Source organism: Blennius ocellaris (genome assembly GCF_963422515.1).
Source record: "Blennius ocellaris genome assembly, chromosome: 17".
NCBI lineage: Eukaryota > Metazoa > Chordata > Actinopteri > Blenniiformes > Blenniidae > Blennius > Blennius ocellaris.
In genome coordinates, this window is record NC_137666.1 from 13,303,004 (window position 1) to 13,320,550 (window position 17,547).

At 42.7% G+C, this 17,547-nt stretch overlaps 1 protein-coding gene across 1 annotated transcript; it reads left to right on the plus strand.

Moving 5' to 3' along the window:
* The first annotated feature begins 1,511 nt into the window (after positions 1-1,511).
* fbxo30a (F-box protein 30a) lies at positions 1,512-9,903 on the plus strand. Its single transcript, XM_080512260.1, has 3 exons — positions 1,512-1,662; positions 4,387-6,441; positions 7,084-9,903. Exons 2-3 carry the CDS (start codon positions 4,456-4,458, stop codon positions 7,285-7,287), a joined length of 2,190 nt encoding a protein of 729 aa, XP_080368386.1. The 5' UTR covers positions 1,512-1,662; positions 4,387-4,455; the 3' UTR covers positions 7,288-9,903.
* Positions 9,904-17,547: the final 7,644 nt, after the last annotated feature.

Genomic DNA, 17,547 nt, shown 5'->3' on the forward strand with positions numbered 1-17,547 from the left:
AGCTTGATGTACAATGCAGCTGTAGAAATGGGCACAGCCTGATTATTATAACATGTGCAAAGTAAAACCATGAAAACACATATCCTTCAAAACAATTCAACTTTTGCATTGTCCTCTCAGTTACTACACACCTTGTGTCCTACAGCAGGAGATCAATTGTTTTTGTTTTTCGCCTATTTAGTCAATTTATTTCCATCATATTCATATTTTTCACTTAAAAAAACCCCCAAAAAACCTTGGTTACGATTAGGTACACAGTGTGTTGAACTAATAGTCACATATAATAACACAATAAAGTCTAGGCAATGTGCTAAAACTACTTCACTTTCTTTGATGGCAGCAAATATATACACACATACACACACAATACATTTTAATAATACACGGAATTAATAAATACAGTATATAAATTTCACTTGCACACACTTTTTATGTGAGAATGGTGTGCAATACGTATGGAAGAAAACCAGACTCAATTCTTTTTAAAGCTTTTAAGAAACAGGTGAGTTATTGATATACACAATCTATTTATTATGCGACTTGTCATCATTTTAGAAGGAATTAGGGAGCTACCAAACATGATCACGATAGCCTGATAATGGGATAATACTTTTTGGATAGTGTAATTCGAGCCTGTGACCATCAAAGTCCAAAAGCAACATGAGGGACATGTTATGAGTGATTGGGAGTAAAACGGTCTTCGGGGTATTTCCCCACTCTGTCTATTTCAGGTCGCCCTCTCTCTCTCTCTCTCTCTCAGGCTCTGCCTCCATAAATGTGACTGGTCACTTTGCGTCATGACGTCACGGCGTGCGCCCCCCCCAAAACCGGGATCAACATAACTTGATGTTACGCTGAGTTCTGCCCGCGGGCCAGGTGGTGCTTCATTCTGACCGGAAGCAGTTGAATAGAGTGATTTTTAGGCGATTAATTAGCAATAAAATAAAACTTTATTCTGTGTTCCGAGGCAATTAAGAAAAATCGCCTCGAAAATAGACACTAAATACTGCGGTTGAAAGTATTTTTTAGTGTGACTATAATATTGAAGCATCAGCTGGACTTTACCAATTTATTAATCTGAAAACACAGTGTTCAGTAATGGCAGCAGAAAAAAAATAGCATCGACATTTGAGTTGAAAACACCAGTGAGTGTTTTAAATTCAATTTGTTTTTTCGTTTTTCGTTTTTTTTTAATTAATTGTATTTTGTATTTTTGTATTGTTAAAAGTATGCAAATGATGATGATTGTGTATTTAAAAATAATTATTAGTTACTTTGTTTTTTAATTTGTTTTTTAATTTGTTAATTAATTTCGTTAGGGGGTGTGTGTGTGTGCGTGTGCGTGTGCGTGTGCGTGTGTGTGTGTGTGTGTGTGTGTGTGTGTGTGTGTGTGTGGAGGGGGGGGGGGTGATCCGCGGTCGTTGTGTGCGCGCTCCCGCGAAAGAGATGTTACTGTCTGCTGGCACGCACATTTCACCAAAACACCCAAACGGACCCGGAGAGCCGGAGAACCAGCCGCAACCTGCCCGTGTCAGACCAACGTTCAACTTCGGTGCCACCGGGTGCCTGTGCAGCTGCCGTTTTCACGCTGACGGTGTCTACAGAGACGGTCTGAGTACGAAAAGCTCCACCAAACACCCCCGGAGAGCCCCTCAAACTCGGGTAAGCCGTTTCCAGACGCTTCCAGCGGGCTAACTAAGTCGGCTAACGAAGTGTAGCCGCTAATGCTAACGCGCTGGCCATGTTGTTTATGCTCTTTTGTTTAGCTCAACTTTGCAACTGTGAAAGTTTCGTGACCCGTCACGTCGCTTTCTGGCCCCGCACTGCAACCACTAAACCAGCCGTCCACGGCTGCAAACACAGTGACACCGTGTTCCCAGGCTGAGATTTGACTCTAGTTTTGCACCGGTGCTGCTGTTTGTGTTTTTAGCTGATTGCTACCATGCCAGCTCTGCTTGCGTAGTTCAGCAAACTGTAACTTAAGCAGAAAATACTCGGAACAATAGCCCCCTTAATGTGTTATTATTGTGGGTATTTCAATCTTAGTTTGGCCAGTTTTCATTCTCCATAATCCCATCACACAATCAACACCACCTAATGTTTCCCACCCCCCCTGAGGTGAATAATCAGAGATATTCACCTCATGGCTGTAAACAAACAGTTTTATTAACAGTGGAAATCTTGGTCCCAAACTTAATGAATGAAGGCACCTCCCAGATTTTAAAGGTGAGGGTTCAGGTTTGTGGTTTTGAGACTGGTGTCTCAGCAAAAATCTGGGAGAGCAGTTGTGAAATGCCACTGGTAATGTAGTAACACCCACAGGGAGCTTGGTACAGTCTGTCTTCAGGGCATTGCACCTCGTGTGTTTCCTGTCTGGGTGTCAGTGACTTGTGTGAGTAATTCAACTTGTGCGGTGGCACAGAGGAGCATCTCATTCATACAGTTCACCTGTTTTGGACAAATGGTGAGCAATCGTGGTAACGTCTTTGATCGTGGTTCAGAAGCTGGTCTTCTGTTGGAAAGGGCGACCGCTTCACGGACCGCCGATGTCGCAAGTGTTGGACCACAAACAGCCTGAGATGACCACTGGATCAATGCAACAGCCAATAGAAATACAGCAGGATTTCAATAGAGAGACCAACACTACTCCAAAACAATAATTATCAGATACCCAAAGGCTTCTACAGACTCAATGATTTCATAATTCATTACTTGACTAACTCTGCACCTTTAGTACCACAGCATGTTTCACACCACAGTCAGCCAACATAGTGCTCTCCAAGAAGACAGTTCCTGTAGCATAGATCCAACCTCACATTAAGTAAGAGGAAGACAATATTTGTTCAATGCCAATATTACAGGACAACAATCCTCCAGAGATAAAACAGACACCAACAGTGAGTGAAGAACTGTCCTGGTGTATTAGCCAAAGGTCTGAACTCTTTAACAAGCCAACCAGTAACTCCTTCAAGATATAATCAGATCTGACGTGACCTGGATGGCTGTGAATCCTTCCCACTCAAAGGGTTGAAGTATCTTATCGAGTCCTTTGCGAGACGTAAGATGATGGAATAACAACACGAATCCAAATACAAAATGATCGGTAATTATTCTACTTTTGTGAAGAAGATCCTATTTGGCTGCTCTATTTTTACAACAATTACTTTTGATTTGCACTGTTTACTCGGCTACTTTAAATGCGGGATGCGCTTCACGCACCGTTACGATTCAAACCCGGGTTCCTTACACTTGTAGTCGAAACGTGCCCCGATTTATTTTATCGAAAACATTTCACTCTTGTTCTGCGTTCCTGTTCTTAGGTTAGAAGACAATCAAGGCTAACTTCATTTTCCTTCTTTGCCGTGAAATTAACCTCTTTTAGAAACATTTTGTCTTGTTGCAGCTGACATGCTTCAGTAATAATATAGTATGATCTATCATCTGGAGTGTGTGAGGGTATTAAGGAAATGTTGAGTGGCTGCACGGTTTCTCCAGCCATCGGCATGCATCTTTTCACTAATTCACCCTCACAGTCTGGTTTTTATGCTTGTATTATTTCAATAGCAAAAAATGGCTTAATTTGGCTGCAGTCCTTGTTCTCTGGTTTTACTTTTATCGGCAAATATGAATCAGTGTGATGTCCAGTGGATAAATTGAGAATTACAGCTAGGTGTATTGAAAGATTACTAATTTCCTTCTAAAGTTTGGGATTTTGCTAAGCTGCAGTAGACCCTATGACGGGCCATTGTTGCGTACGAAATAGGGCATCAGTTTGTAATATTTACGATCATGAGAGTCCTTTTTCCCCACCTAGTCAAGCTTGTAGCCTCAACATGTTTAAACATCTAAATGAAGACAACACAGCGCATTGAATTCAACCCTTTTTTTAATCCCTGTTGTCCTGTACTTTGTTGTACATCTCCAGTGAGGCTGTATCTGAAATATAAAGTTCACACCAACGTACAGCTTCATCTAAAGACCAGATCCTCATCCTAGTCAAAACAACAGGCGAGGTGCCTCCTCCGCCCCAGCCCCCACCCTCAGGATTTCTGGAGCAGATAATCAGAAATCCTTTCATGGCTCTCTTAATTAAATGAGTAAAGCAAATAGCAGATTAGGAGTAATTACACAGCAGGTAACTGAAGGCACCACCAACTCTAGACCTGCTGAGCTTCTTAAATAATTCTGCACAGCCATGTTTTGCACATTCGCCATCTTTGGATCAGTGGAGAGTCGTCTGAAACAAACAATATAACCAACTGGATGCGATGCTTGTAATTCGAACTCTGCACAATGTTTTGGTTTTGTATTAAATAGATTTGATATGTAAAAACATTCCGCGTATGTGTGTTATTCAAACTGTTTATTTCCTGATTTTTATTTCAGGGTTGCACACCTCACCACCCCCTCCCCTCCCCGGTGACACCCGCCTGGCCAAAGAGCAACGCAGCGAACATGGAGAACCTGCACCCGCACTGCCTTAAATGCGTCAATCGAAGATGCATGGTCAGACCAGAGACGGGTGTTTCCTGCGACCTCATCGGCTGTCCTCTTGTGTGCGGGGCAGTTTTTCACTCGTGCAAGCTCGAGGAGCACCGGCTGCTGTGTCCATACGAGCGGCTGCCCTGCCTCAACAGCGGCTTCGGCTGCCCCTTCACGATCCCGAGGATCAAGATGGCGCAGCACCTCGAGACGTGCCCCGCCAGTATAGTGTGTTGCACCATGGAGTGGAACCGCTGGCCAGTGACCTACGCCGACTACAAGTCCTACGAAAACTTGAGCAAAGACTTCGACGAGGTGGAGCAGCTCGACATGGCCTTAGCTCTGCAGGATCAGAGGATGTTGCTGGAGTCCCTGAAGGTCACGACCACTGTGTCAAAGAACGGCGATAAAGAGGCGGATGAAAGTGAGAAAATGGCCACAGCGCCGGGTTTAGCAGAGACGGTATTAATGGGTAACGGGACAGTGGAGATGGAGGAAGAGACGTATAATGAGCTGTGCAGGGCCTCAGTGGAGACGAGAAGAAGTTTGGCTGCTGCCTTGGACATCCTCACTAATTCCAAGGACATTGATGTGATTGTTGTAAATTTAAATGGTGAAAAGATCGATAAGAACGGCGCGCTCCATAATGGAGAAAATGGCGACAGTCATAGTGCGTATGGAGCGGATGGTGGGAAGAATGTCGACATGCGGGAGAGCGACTCTGAATCAGAGTCCGAGCTGGGAGCGGTTGGCGGAGTGGACTGTGCCGTGGGTACAGACGCAGAGGCAGACGGTAACACCTGGGCAGAAGACAACGATTTTGTCGAGTTGTTGTTCGAAGAGAAGGAAAACGCAGTGGACGAAGCGATCAATGATTCCAACCCCGCGTGGCCAGAGGTGCCTCCGAATTACATGCCAGTTGTCGCGTTGGAGCCGCCCGTGCCTCAACAAGCACCTCTCCCACGTCCAATACCATTCCTGCTCTCTGATCACGTGAGGAACAACTTCCTGCAGCACTTACCTCCTGAACTCAGGTACAGGTGTTGGGAGCGGAAGCTTCAGAATGTAAAGGTGCTCAGTGCAATGCTGCTGTCGGATCCCTTCCCGTTTCGCGTGAAGATGGAGGACAAGGCGGTGGACACGTCCGACCTGGAGGTGGCGGACGACCCCATGGGGCTCCACGGTATCGATCTCATCACTGCGGCGCTGCTCTTCTGCCTCGGGGATTCTCCGGGGGGCCGAGGGATCTCGGACAGCAGGTTCGTGGACGGCTTCCACATCGACTTCGGTACGCAGACGTTCTCCTTCCCCTCCGCCATTCTGGCCACCAACACCATGGTGGGGGACATCGCCTCGGCTTCGGCCTGCGACCACGCCAGCCCTCAGCTCTCCAACCCCAGCCCCTTCCACACACTCAGGCTGGACCTGGTGCTCGAGTGTGTGGCCCGATACCAAACCAAGCAGCGCTCCATGTTCACGTTTGTGTGCGGGCAGCTGTTCCGGCGAGATGAGTTCTCGTCTCATTTCAAAAATGTTCACGGGGATATCCATGCCGGACTCAACGGTTGGATGGAGCAGCGCTGCCCTTTGGCCTACTACGGCTGCACCTACTCCCAACGGCGGTTCTGCCCGTCGGTGCAGGGCTTCCGGATCATCCACGACAGGCACCTCGGTTCTTTCGGCGTGCAGCCGGGTTTGCCCCTAAAAACGGGCGACAGCCTCCCGAGAAAGACCTGCCACTTCGGCTCTCAGTGCGATCAGCTCAGCAGTCTTCCGTTTGAAGTGTTGCAGCACATAGCGAGTTTTCTGGACAGCTTCAGCCTGTGCCAGCTCTCCAGAGTGTCGCGCACCATGAGAGACGTATGCGCCAGCCTGCTGCAGATGCGCGGCATGGTGGTCCTGCTGTGGGAGAAGAGGCGGCGTGCTGACGGCTCTCCTTCATGGCAGATCACAGACAAGGTGAGTCCTCCTCGCGAAGCCTCGTCGTGCCGGATAAACCTGGAGATCCTCCACCGATTTGTCAGCCAAAGTCCGAATGCTTTCACTATAAAGTGGTTGTGCATTGCAATGATTTTGTCGTTCTGACATTGCTCACATGCTCACTTGTCATCATCTTCTACATGGAAAATAATTGTCAAACCACGTTGGTTTAGCCAAACGTTATGCTTTAATGTTCCCACTGTGCTGGTTTAAACCTGCTCCAGCACTGCCGTCTGAATAAAACACTCATTGGTTTAACAAATATTTCAAGTGCTGACCAGCCAGGCGGTGTAAATCATTTACATGGCAAATCGCTTACATCCATAATCAGAACAACACAATACACTTTATTGTCCCATTTCAGAATTTCGTTCTGGGCCAGTGCAGAGAGAATTAAGATTACGGCATGTCGTACCACAACAACAAATTAACTCCTTAAGAGGTCCGACAGAAAGAAAACAAATATGTGCCACATATTCTTCCGACATGCGTAAGCCACGTACGTAATGAACATGTAGATGGGGAAAGATGTGAACTTCATGAAAGACGTGTTTCGTATCACACCGGGACACATTTTCTGGTACATTTTCTCTTTACCACTCCTCTGCTTCTATTCTTCAGGTGTGGCGGTTCAGCACGGCCTTCGGTACGGTGAACGAGTGGAAGTTTGCGAACATCGCCAGCATGGCCGACCACCTCAAGAAGTGCAAGTTCAACACGATCGCCCGCCGGGAGGAAGCCATCCCGCTGCCCTGCATGTGTTTCACCAGAGAGCTCACGAAGGAGGGCAGGTGTTTACGCTCGGTCCTCAAACCGGTAGCATGAACTCTGCTGTCGTCTTGCGGACATTGCCTGAGACCATAAGAACTCAAAAGTGTGTATTTTTCCCTCCACTGTTTACAGACGGCAGTCTCTCCAGGCCTCAAAAAAAGAAAACTCCGGGGTTGTTCTTTTTAAACTGTTGGTTATTATCACGGGTTGCAGAGTTGGTCATCACTGTGGCGTATCAGGCAGAATATACATAAGGAGGATTCAAACGTTTTTTTTTTATACTTTCACTCAGCGGCCGTACAGATTTAGTGTGTGTGCGGGGTTTCGACAACAAGAAATACGAGTAAAAAAACAAACAGTTTTTAAGTAATGTTAGTAAACGGCAGTGTAACTAGTTACACAGTCCCTTAAACTTTGTTTACATGGCGTCAATCCAACATCAGCTAAATGGCTTTGATTAACTTACAGAGCAAGTTTCTATGATTATATCAAAACCACGCCTGTATTATTTTTGTCACCAAAAAAAAGACTTTTTTTTTTCTTTCCAGGCAAGATCTTGATGGTTTGTGCCACTTCTGTTAAAATAGCGTCCATCACGAGTTGAACCCGTCGTGCAGTTTTACCCTCCGAGCAACATATTTTGAAAGAGAATGTGATCCAGGCTGTTTTATTTAATCCGAAGCACAAAATGTTATTTTTAAATATCAAGTAGTCAATATTTAAATTTTTTTTAATGGCTGTCCGTTAAGTTAAAAGGCTGACAATATCAAATAATAGACTCGCTAAGACTGTATGCTATATAAAGTTTGAGATTGTAGTGTAAATGTGGACTAAGCACATGTTGTGATCGAAGCACCAGCAAGTTAATTTGCACATGCAATTTGATATAAATAGTTTTTGATGCACTGTGATCTAATGGTGGATTTCCAGATATACTTATGTTTTTCCCCCCCTCAAACTAAACCTCACAGATCAGCTGATTGGTTTCTTAATTTACCCCTAAATTAAGTAACAAAGTCCTAAAATCTCATAAATGACTTATTTCCACCTCGGCTGACTCTCCAATCAGGACTGTGAAGAAGCACATTGAGGTCTGACGGATTGAATTCTACCAGAGTACTGAACGTTTGTACTCGTGTGTAAATAATCCGGTGTTTTGATGTGAAAATATTTTATTTTTGATACCAAAAAAGTCCGTACTGTGCTACATTGGTGGTAAGGGTCGAGCCTTAACTTGAAGATACACTCGTACTGCTTCTACTTTTATCCTGACACCCAGAGTGGCCATATTAGCGTAGCGCCAAGACTTCATCAGAAGACTGACCGAGCTTCTGTGCCATGTGTTGGTCCGTGGCCACCAGCATGTTTTGAGGTCTCGGGCGTTGTTGGCAGTAGCAGAGATGATCCATCCTTTTTTTCTACTCTCATGTGTGACTTGATGCCCGTTAGTCATACAGGAAATAAGTCAACCCACCAGCTAAACGGCACATTATACATTGTTCTCTTCCCATAAATAAATCCGTATGTATCAAGTCTAAAGATGAATGTACTCAGTGAAGACATCCGATTGTGGTCAGGGAACCGGGAGCTTTGTTTCGGACCTCATGAAACCCTGCAGGTCAGGTTTAAGGAAACACACACACACACACACACACACACACAAAACTCCCCTTAAACATTGCTCACTATAAACAATTTATCACGGGTGTTTGTCTTTCTAACACATGCTCACTGTATTCACCGTGTCTCAGGGTTGTAGTGTGAAGCTCAGTTTGGCAGTCGATTTGATTCTGATGCGAGGAGCACAACTTGACGCTTTCAACAACTGACTATAACAGTATTAATATAACAGTGTGTGTTGCGGTGCTGAAATAACAAAACCAGTTTGTCGCCCGTCAGTGAGGCGCGTTCCCAACTCAAACGAGCTTTTTGAGCAAGTTTTGGTTGGAATATAAATAAAAGAATTACCATGACGTGAACATGATGTTTCATGTTGAATGAAATGTAGCTGGAATGTAACGTCATGAGGACATGGATATTCCTTTGAGAAGTGTGTTGTTTTTTTTAATGAATGGAGTTTGATATAAAGCCCAAGGTCAATCAAAACCAAGCTGTCATTTTATTCTAATACGTCCCGATCATTTTATTTTTTTCTTACTTTTGTACACTTACTTTCTGTTGTGAAGAAGTCATTTGTTGGATCTCGATTTTGAATTTCTGATTTGCACATGAAGGCATGTACTGTAAAAGAAATATTTTGTTGTTGTTGCTTTTACTCGGTCATGTTCTGCATGCTAGTTTTGAAAAAAAAAAAAAAAAAAAAAACCCTTCAGTCTCCAGTTGCAGGTTGATTTATTTCTCAGGCCTCCCGTGTCACTTTCATGTAGCTTTTCATGAGTGGAAACTATCCGCCTGGTCGCCTGCACTCACTCCATCCAGATTTGAGATCGAGGAATTGAGTCGGTGATTTATCATGTTGAGGTTAAAACCACTAGAAGGTTTTCTTGTGCAGATCGCCTCTTTTCTTCGTGGTGTTTGCACCTGGAGGGCATCGGCAGTTTCATCAGTGTTTTAAGTTTTGTTTTCACTCCTGTTGAAGTGTGTTGTTTTTGTTTTTTTTCACCACATAATGCCAGCTTCATTTGTTTGTCACTCTTGGAGCATTTTAATAAAGAGACTCTTGGTTTTTAAATGTTTTTTTATTACTGCTTTAAGAACAACCTCATTCACACCTACTGCCTTTGGTACATTTAAAGAAAAAAACACTTAACATTTTACCTAAAATGTAAAGTAACTTGGTCTTATATTTTATAAGAAAGAGGTAAAGGTGATTTACTAAAGTTGGTTACAAGTTTCAAATGACTAATTCATTGTATTTATGTGGTATTTCTGGGGCAATTTTAAGTAAGTTGGCATTTTAATTAAAATAATCTAGGTGTTTTTCAAATTAAGTTATTTTTGCTGTCACAAATATAGAAATGTCATGAAAAAGTAATATCTTGTGCAAAAAAAAAAAAGGGATGTAGCTGATTAAACATAACAAAGTAACTACTCAGATACTATTAAAGTAGGGTCACTACTGCAAGATCGTTTCATATTAGGAGCATGTGGTGCTTTAAAGATAAGTTTAAACATGCATTATGCAAATCAATTCAGGTGCTTCTACTTATATCTGATGTAGTTTTATATTAAACACCATGTACTCCACTTCCATACCATTTATTTGATTAACTGAAGATGACAAAGAAATGTAGCTGGGGAAACTAAAATATTATAATAATAATTTATTAATACTAACATAATCTTTATGATGTTATTTATCACTGTGCTTTATATGTGCCATTTAATGCTTTAGGTTATAAAACTTCAAACCAGTGTATTTTTGCTCTTAATAAAGATATCGCATTTTGTTGAATTTGTAAAAATGAGCTAAAAAAGGGTTTAAAGTGGCAAATTACAAGTAGGTCTCCTAAAAATATAGCTTGGAAATTGACTGAAGTCATCTAAAGAGGCTTGTGAGGGTCTAGCAGCAGGAATTTTTTTTTTTTTTTTTAATTTAGATTCACAATACAGTACAACTATAAAAACAAGTCCTCTGTCTTTACTTTTACTTTTAATTTGTAATTAAGAGAGAACTTTTATTAATGTCGGTCACATGTGTGCAACATGACTCGGTGCCTTCATGAACCATCAGAAAAATGGGAAAGAATTTACTACATTATTACTTCACTGTCACTTAGCATGTGTTAGTGTGATCTGCGTGTGTCCCGCTAATTACAGCAGCTGCGCTTGATTTATTTGTTCTTATTTAGATTTTGTCGTGTTTCTTTTTGCTCGTTTTTCAAACTTGTTGTCGTTTTGTGTCGCTTCGTGGTCATCTCGTACCTCTTCTTCGGTAAGTCACGTTTTGGCCTGTCGTTTTAACTTGTAATGATTATGTGATTGTGTTATATGTTGGCTGTCATTTTCGGATTTTTATTTGAGCCATTATATGTTTTTGTTGAAAGATTGCTGTTTGTGATCAAATTGTGTCCAAAAATACGCATTTTATAGTTTTTATCATAGATATAAACACGAGATGCCGCACGTCCGATCAGCGTCGGTTGACGCGATGTGCCTTCAGCGCCGCCATCTTTGAGGGGTCTCCCGCTTGTGCTAAACATCGATTCTAAGCTAGAAAATCCACAAAAACATTCGTAGCTCGCTTGCTAGTACACGTAACAACACTAATAATACCCAATTTTAAAGCTGAGGAAAATCTCTATCCCGTAGAAGACGTTTTCCCGACTCCCAATAATTTTCCCATGAGGCTTCCATGGGATAGAGCTTTTCCTCAGGTTTAAAACGAGGTATTATTTGTGTTGCTGCGTTGACGAGCACGTGAGCTACGAATGTTTATTGTGGATTTTGCAGCCTGGAATCTACGGTTACGTCCGAAAAGTCCTTCCAAACTCCTATCGACTTTGACTTCACCCCGTGGGTTACGTCACAGGGTCAAGAAAATGTGTTAGAAAGGCTTCCCAAAGTAGTGAAAATCGGACCACGCTTTTACTTAGTGACGTCATAATAATGCAGCGGCGGCGCAAGTTAATGACGTCCACTGTGGTGGCGAAAAGAACTACAAATTTCCAAAAAAGCACATTCAAAAGTGTGTAAGATACAAATTTGAAGAATTCCACCTTCAAACATTTCAGAGCAGTTGAAATACAGAGGTATTAAAACCACAGCATTTCAAAACTAATATTGTATAAACAACACAAGCCTTACAAAAACCCCTTACAAAAAATATTTTCAAAAATCAACAAACACCTTAAAAATTTATCAATTAAAACAATTGTGGTTAAAAAAAAAACATAAACTCAATAATTTTTCTTAATGACAGATTTGTTTACTTTTGACAACTGGTTTCAGGGAAAATATGTATGTTTTTCTGGGCTTTGAGGAAGCTGAGTTGAGGTATTTCTCAAATGCTACCCTACAGTTTAAGTACCCAGACGCACAGGGCCAGTGGCGCAATGGATAACGCGTCTGACTACGGATCAGAAGATTCTAGGTTCGACTCCTGGCTGGCTCGTTGCTTTTAACCTCGATACATTGTGTTTGGAATCACACATCATTTAATGCGCTGTTATAATTATTCCTCCACATCATCTGTAAGACATTGTTCAATGCCTCACATGAGCGTGATGTTATAGAGATGAAGTTGTGAACAATTGCAAAACTTCCCGTTTCCTCCAATGGGATGTTCACACATACTCAACGGTCTCAAATCACAACAATTTTTCAGCCTGCTGACCAAGTAACCTGTGCGATTAGGTGTACTTTCACACTCATCAACGGGCCAGTGGCGCAATGGATAACGCGTCTGACTACGGATCAGAAGATTCTAGGTTCGACTCCTGGCTGGCTCGTGTCTTTTAAACAAAAGCCTATACAAACATAACATTCTTTCAGGTTTAAAGTGAATGAATTCCACTGTTTGGAAGCACAGAGCCATAACCCAAAGATTTGCTCCATTTCTACATGACATAATTCCATCAGTGATCACATTCTACGTTCGACTCCTGGCTGGCTTGGAGCTTTTAACCTCGATACAAACATAAACCTGCTTGGAATCGTGAATTACTTGATGCACTGTTTTAATTACTCTTCCATATACTCTGTGAGACATCCTTGTTGACCTAATGTGAGCCTGATCTTGTTCATCTTCTTGGGAACAGTGGCAAAACCTCCCGCTTCCTCAGATGTGATTTTCACAGAGATGCTTCTATACAGTTTTTCAACAATTTCTCAAAGGAGTTGGAGGTCGAAGATTATCATATTCAAAGTGTATTGCCCTAAATCCTGCCTTGGTCCTGAATTTCAGCCAGTCTAAAAGTTTCTCTCGTGAGCTCTGAGAACAGTCTGTGTCTGTGTCAGTCCAGGCCTGCTAGGCGCCACTTTCAGGGAGAAGGCATGGCTTTCCAGTACCATGCGGCAATGTAAAAGTGTATTCATCGCTATGGCTTGTAGAAACACTGTAATTGTAAAATTGTTTTATTTAACACACAGTATCAAAATCAAGAAAATGATGGACAATCCAGCAGAGACTGAAACTTTGACAGCTGAGGGCGACAGGCGGAGAAACCCTCGAGCTCCCTGGTCCAGTGTTCACCGTGGACTCAACGGACTGTAAAGCATGAAGGTATTTGGGATTCCCCAAACACTCAAAGGAAATGTCATGACTGCATTCGTGACTGTCGTCTAAAGGGCTTATTTCACTTCCGTGTCATCAATTTCAGTAATGTTGAACCACATCATAACTGAATGACAAAATCGTTTCTGAGTTTAATGAGAGTTAACAATAATTAGAATTGTCTGCTGTGTGATTGACGTGCCACTGAAAACATGTGGCTACAGTATGTGGGAAGGTCAGGATAAAATGGCTCCTCCTTTCATCCAGTGTTTTTCATGAGTTCAATCTGATTCTGAGAGATTGTTTGGATATATAATAGTAATCGACGAGGATGGGATTCGAACCCACGCGTGCAGAGCACAATGGATTAGCAGTCCATCGCCTTAACCACTCGGCCACCTCGTCCACTTGCACTGTTGACACGTGGTTTTCAAGCTGAGGGTCACGACCCCAGAGTGACCGTGACCTTGATATGGGTGAGTCACAGGTTGATTTTATGATAAAAGTCAACGTAGTGTCGTCTATGTCTGGTGTGAATCCACAGCAACCTTTTCACACTATATAGAATATATGATTTGTGGGGCTTGTTTAGTGAGTCATCACAAATGTTCCGCACTGCTTTCACTCTCAAGATCAGCTACTGGTAGCTTTCCCAAAAACATAACTAATCCACAACAACCAACATGGTCTAATAAAGTAGTTTTATGGCATTAAGGCCCCTCCATGCCTCCTGTGTGCGCAGAGTACGTGTGACATCAAAATCATAATCCGCCATTGTGCTCTAGGGTGCGCTCCAACCCCTCTCCGGTCGACTGCGAGCAGCTCAAATGTAATGACCGCACGACCTGTGCATGCGTCATGTTATGGAACGCACATGGAAGTGAACCCAGAGTGAAGTATGGATGCAATCATGTGTGCGCCCACGGCCTGCGCATGGTGTGCAGACACGCGGTGTGGAAAGCGTGGAGGGGCCTTTACAAACCTCAAAAACACAAGCAGAAAAGATGCAGTATTCACATTTGTCCAGCAGATGGTGACAAAGACATATAGACAGCAAAATGCAGCAATTTGATTGAATTGATAGAAAATGTGGCGTGTTGATACAATCGTGGTGTGTTGATATAATGATGGTAAGAGTCTCATAAATACAATGATCATTCTTAAGGAAAGACTTGTATTCTTGTAACAGCTGCTTTCAGGGAAAATATGCATGTGTTTATGGGCTCTGTTGAGGTTGAGATGAGGTATTAAAGTCACAGGGCCAGTGGCGCAATGGATAACGCGTCTGACTACGGATCAGAAGATTCTAGGTTCGACTCCTGGCTGGCTCGTAGCTTTTAACTTCAGTTACAATACAATACAGTTACTATACAAAGATAAACCTGTTTGGAATCACGCATCATTAAATGCACTGTTATAATTACTGCTCCCCATCATCTGTAAGACATTGTTCACTGCCTCACATGAGCGTGATGTTATAGAGATGAAGTTGTGAACAATTGCAAAACTTCCCGTTTCCTCCAATGGGATGTTCACACATACTTAACGGTCTCAAATCACAACAATTTTTCAGCCTTCTGACCAAGTAACCTGTGTGATGAGGTGTATTTTAATGCTCATTAACGGGCCAGTGGCGCAATGGATAACGCGTCTGACTACGGATCAGAAGATTCTAGGTTTGACTCCTGGCTGGCTCGTTGCTTTTAACCTCGATACATTCTGTTTGGAATCACACATCATTTAATGCGCTGTTATAATTATTCCTCCACATCATCTGTAAGACATTGTTCAATGCCTCACATGAGCGTGATGTTATAGAGATGAAGTTGTGAACAATTGCAAAACTTCCCGTTTCCTCCAATGGGATGTTCACACATACTCAACGGTCTCAAATCACAACAATTTTTCAGCCTGCTGACCAAGTAACCTGTGCGATTAGGTGTACTTTCACACTCATCAACGGGCCAGTGGCGCAATGGATAACGCGTCTGACTACGGATCAGAAGATTCTAGGTTCGACTCCTGGCTGGCTCGTGTCTTTTAAACAAAAGCCTATACAAACATAACATTCTTTCAGGTTTAAAGTGAATGAATTCCACTGTTTGGAAGCACAGAGCCATAACCCAAAGGTTTGCTCCATTTCTACATGACATAATTCCATCAGTGATCACATTCTAGGTTCGACTCCTGGCTGGCTCGGAGCTTTTAACCTCGATACAAACATAAACCTGTTTGGAATCGTGAATTACTTGATGCACTGTTATAATTACTCTTCCACATAATCTGTGAGACATCCTTGTTCACCTAATGTGAGCCTGATCTTGTTCATCTTCTTGGGAACAGTGGCAAAACCTCCCGCTTCCTCAGATGTGATTTTCACAGAGATGCTTCTATACAGTTTTTCAACAATTTCTCAAAGGAGTTGGAGGTCGAAGATTATCATATTCGAAGTGTATTGCCCTAAATCCTGCCTTGGTCCTGAATTTCAGCCAGTCTAAAAGTTTCTCTCGTGAGCTCTGAGAACAGTCTGTGTCTGTGTCAGTCCAGGCCTGCTAGGCGCCACTTTCAGGGAGAAGGCATGGCTTTCCAGTACCATGCGGCAATGTAAAAGTGTATTCATCGCTATGGCTTGTAGAAACACTGTAATTGTAAAATTGTTTTATTTAACACACAGTATCAAAATCAAGAAAATGATGGACAATCCAGCAGAGACTGAAACTTTGACAGCTGAGGGCGACAGGCGGAGAAACCCTCGAGCTTCCTGGTCCAGTGTTCACCGTGGACTCAACGGACTGTAAAGTATGAAGGTATTTGGGATTCCCCAAAAACACTCAAAGGAAATGTCATGACTGCATTCGTGACTGTCGTCTAAAGGGCTTATTTCACTTCCGTGTCATCAATTTCAGTAATGTTGAACCACATCATAACTGAATGACAAAATCGTTTCTGAGTTTAATGAGAGTTAACAATAATTAGAATTGTCTGCTGTGTGATTGACGTGCCACTGAAAACATGTGGCTACAGTATGTGGGAAGGTCAGGATAAAATGGCTCCTCCTTTCATCCAGTGTTTTTCATGAGTTCAATCTGATTCTGAGAGATTGTTTGGATATATAATAGTAATCGACGAGGATGGGATTTGAACCCACGCGTGCAGAGCACAATGGATTAGCAGTCCATCGCCTTAACCACTCGGCCACCTCGTCCACTTGCACTGTTGACATGTGGTTTTCAAGCTGAGGGTCACGACCCCAGAGTGACCGTGACCTTGATATGGGTGAGTCACAGGTTTATTTTATGATAAAAGTCAACGTAGTGTCGTCTATGTCTGGTGTGAATCCACAGCAACCTTTTCACACCATATAGAAGGCATGGCTTTCCAGTACCATTTCTACATGACGTAAGTCCATCAATGTGAACACAAGTCAGTTCTGGACAAGTCTGCCACTCTTCTGTAAAATCGAATTTCACATCTTTCGGCAGTTTGTACAGATCTGATGAATATCTTTTGCTTTTTGGGGGTGTATTTTATTTGTCTCATTTGTTGAATATCATTACAGGGAGTCAGTGAGGATGGGATTCGAAACAGCAACATCAGAATAAATAATAATCTCATATAGATCCATCCGTCACTTGTCTACCACTGAACTTATCTAATTCTTGCTTCTTTGTTTCAAGTTTCAACATAAATTATGTCATAAATCTCAGGTAACAATTGCATTCAATACTTTTGAGACTCGGTCTCAATTGTACAGAGCTCACGTTCACATTTTTCCCCCCACCGTCCAACAGCATGCAAGGTTTGTTGATACGTTTTCCAGTAAGTGTGAATTTGAAATTCCCTGGTTATAATTCTACTAGATTGGAGCCTGTTTTTGCCCTGGGATTGACTCTAGTGCCCCACGACCCCTTACGTTATGGAAAATGAATGAGACAATCGCCAGCTTTCTGTCATATGCTCTTGCAGGACGGAGGGAATTAGAGGAAGGTAGTGTTTCTCAGTGCCCGTAGTGCCCTCACTGTGTGTTTGTATGAACAACAGGTGTGTACATTCACACGTTGCTGATATCCCCAAACATTCACTACAGTATGATAACTTATACTTAGTGGAACTAAGAATTGGTATTTCCATGGATCGGC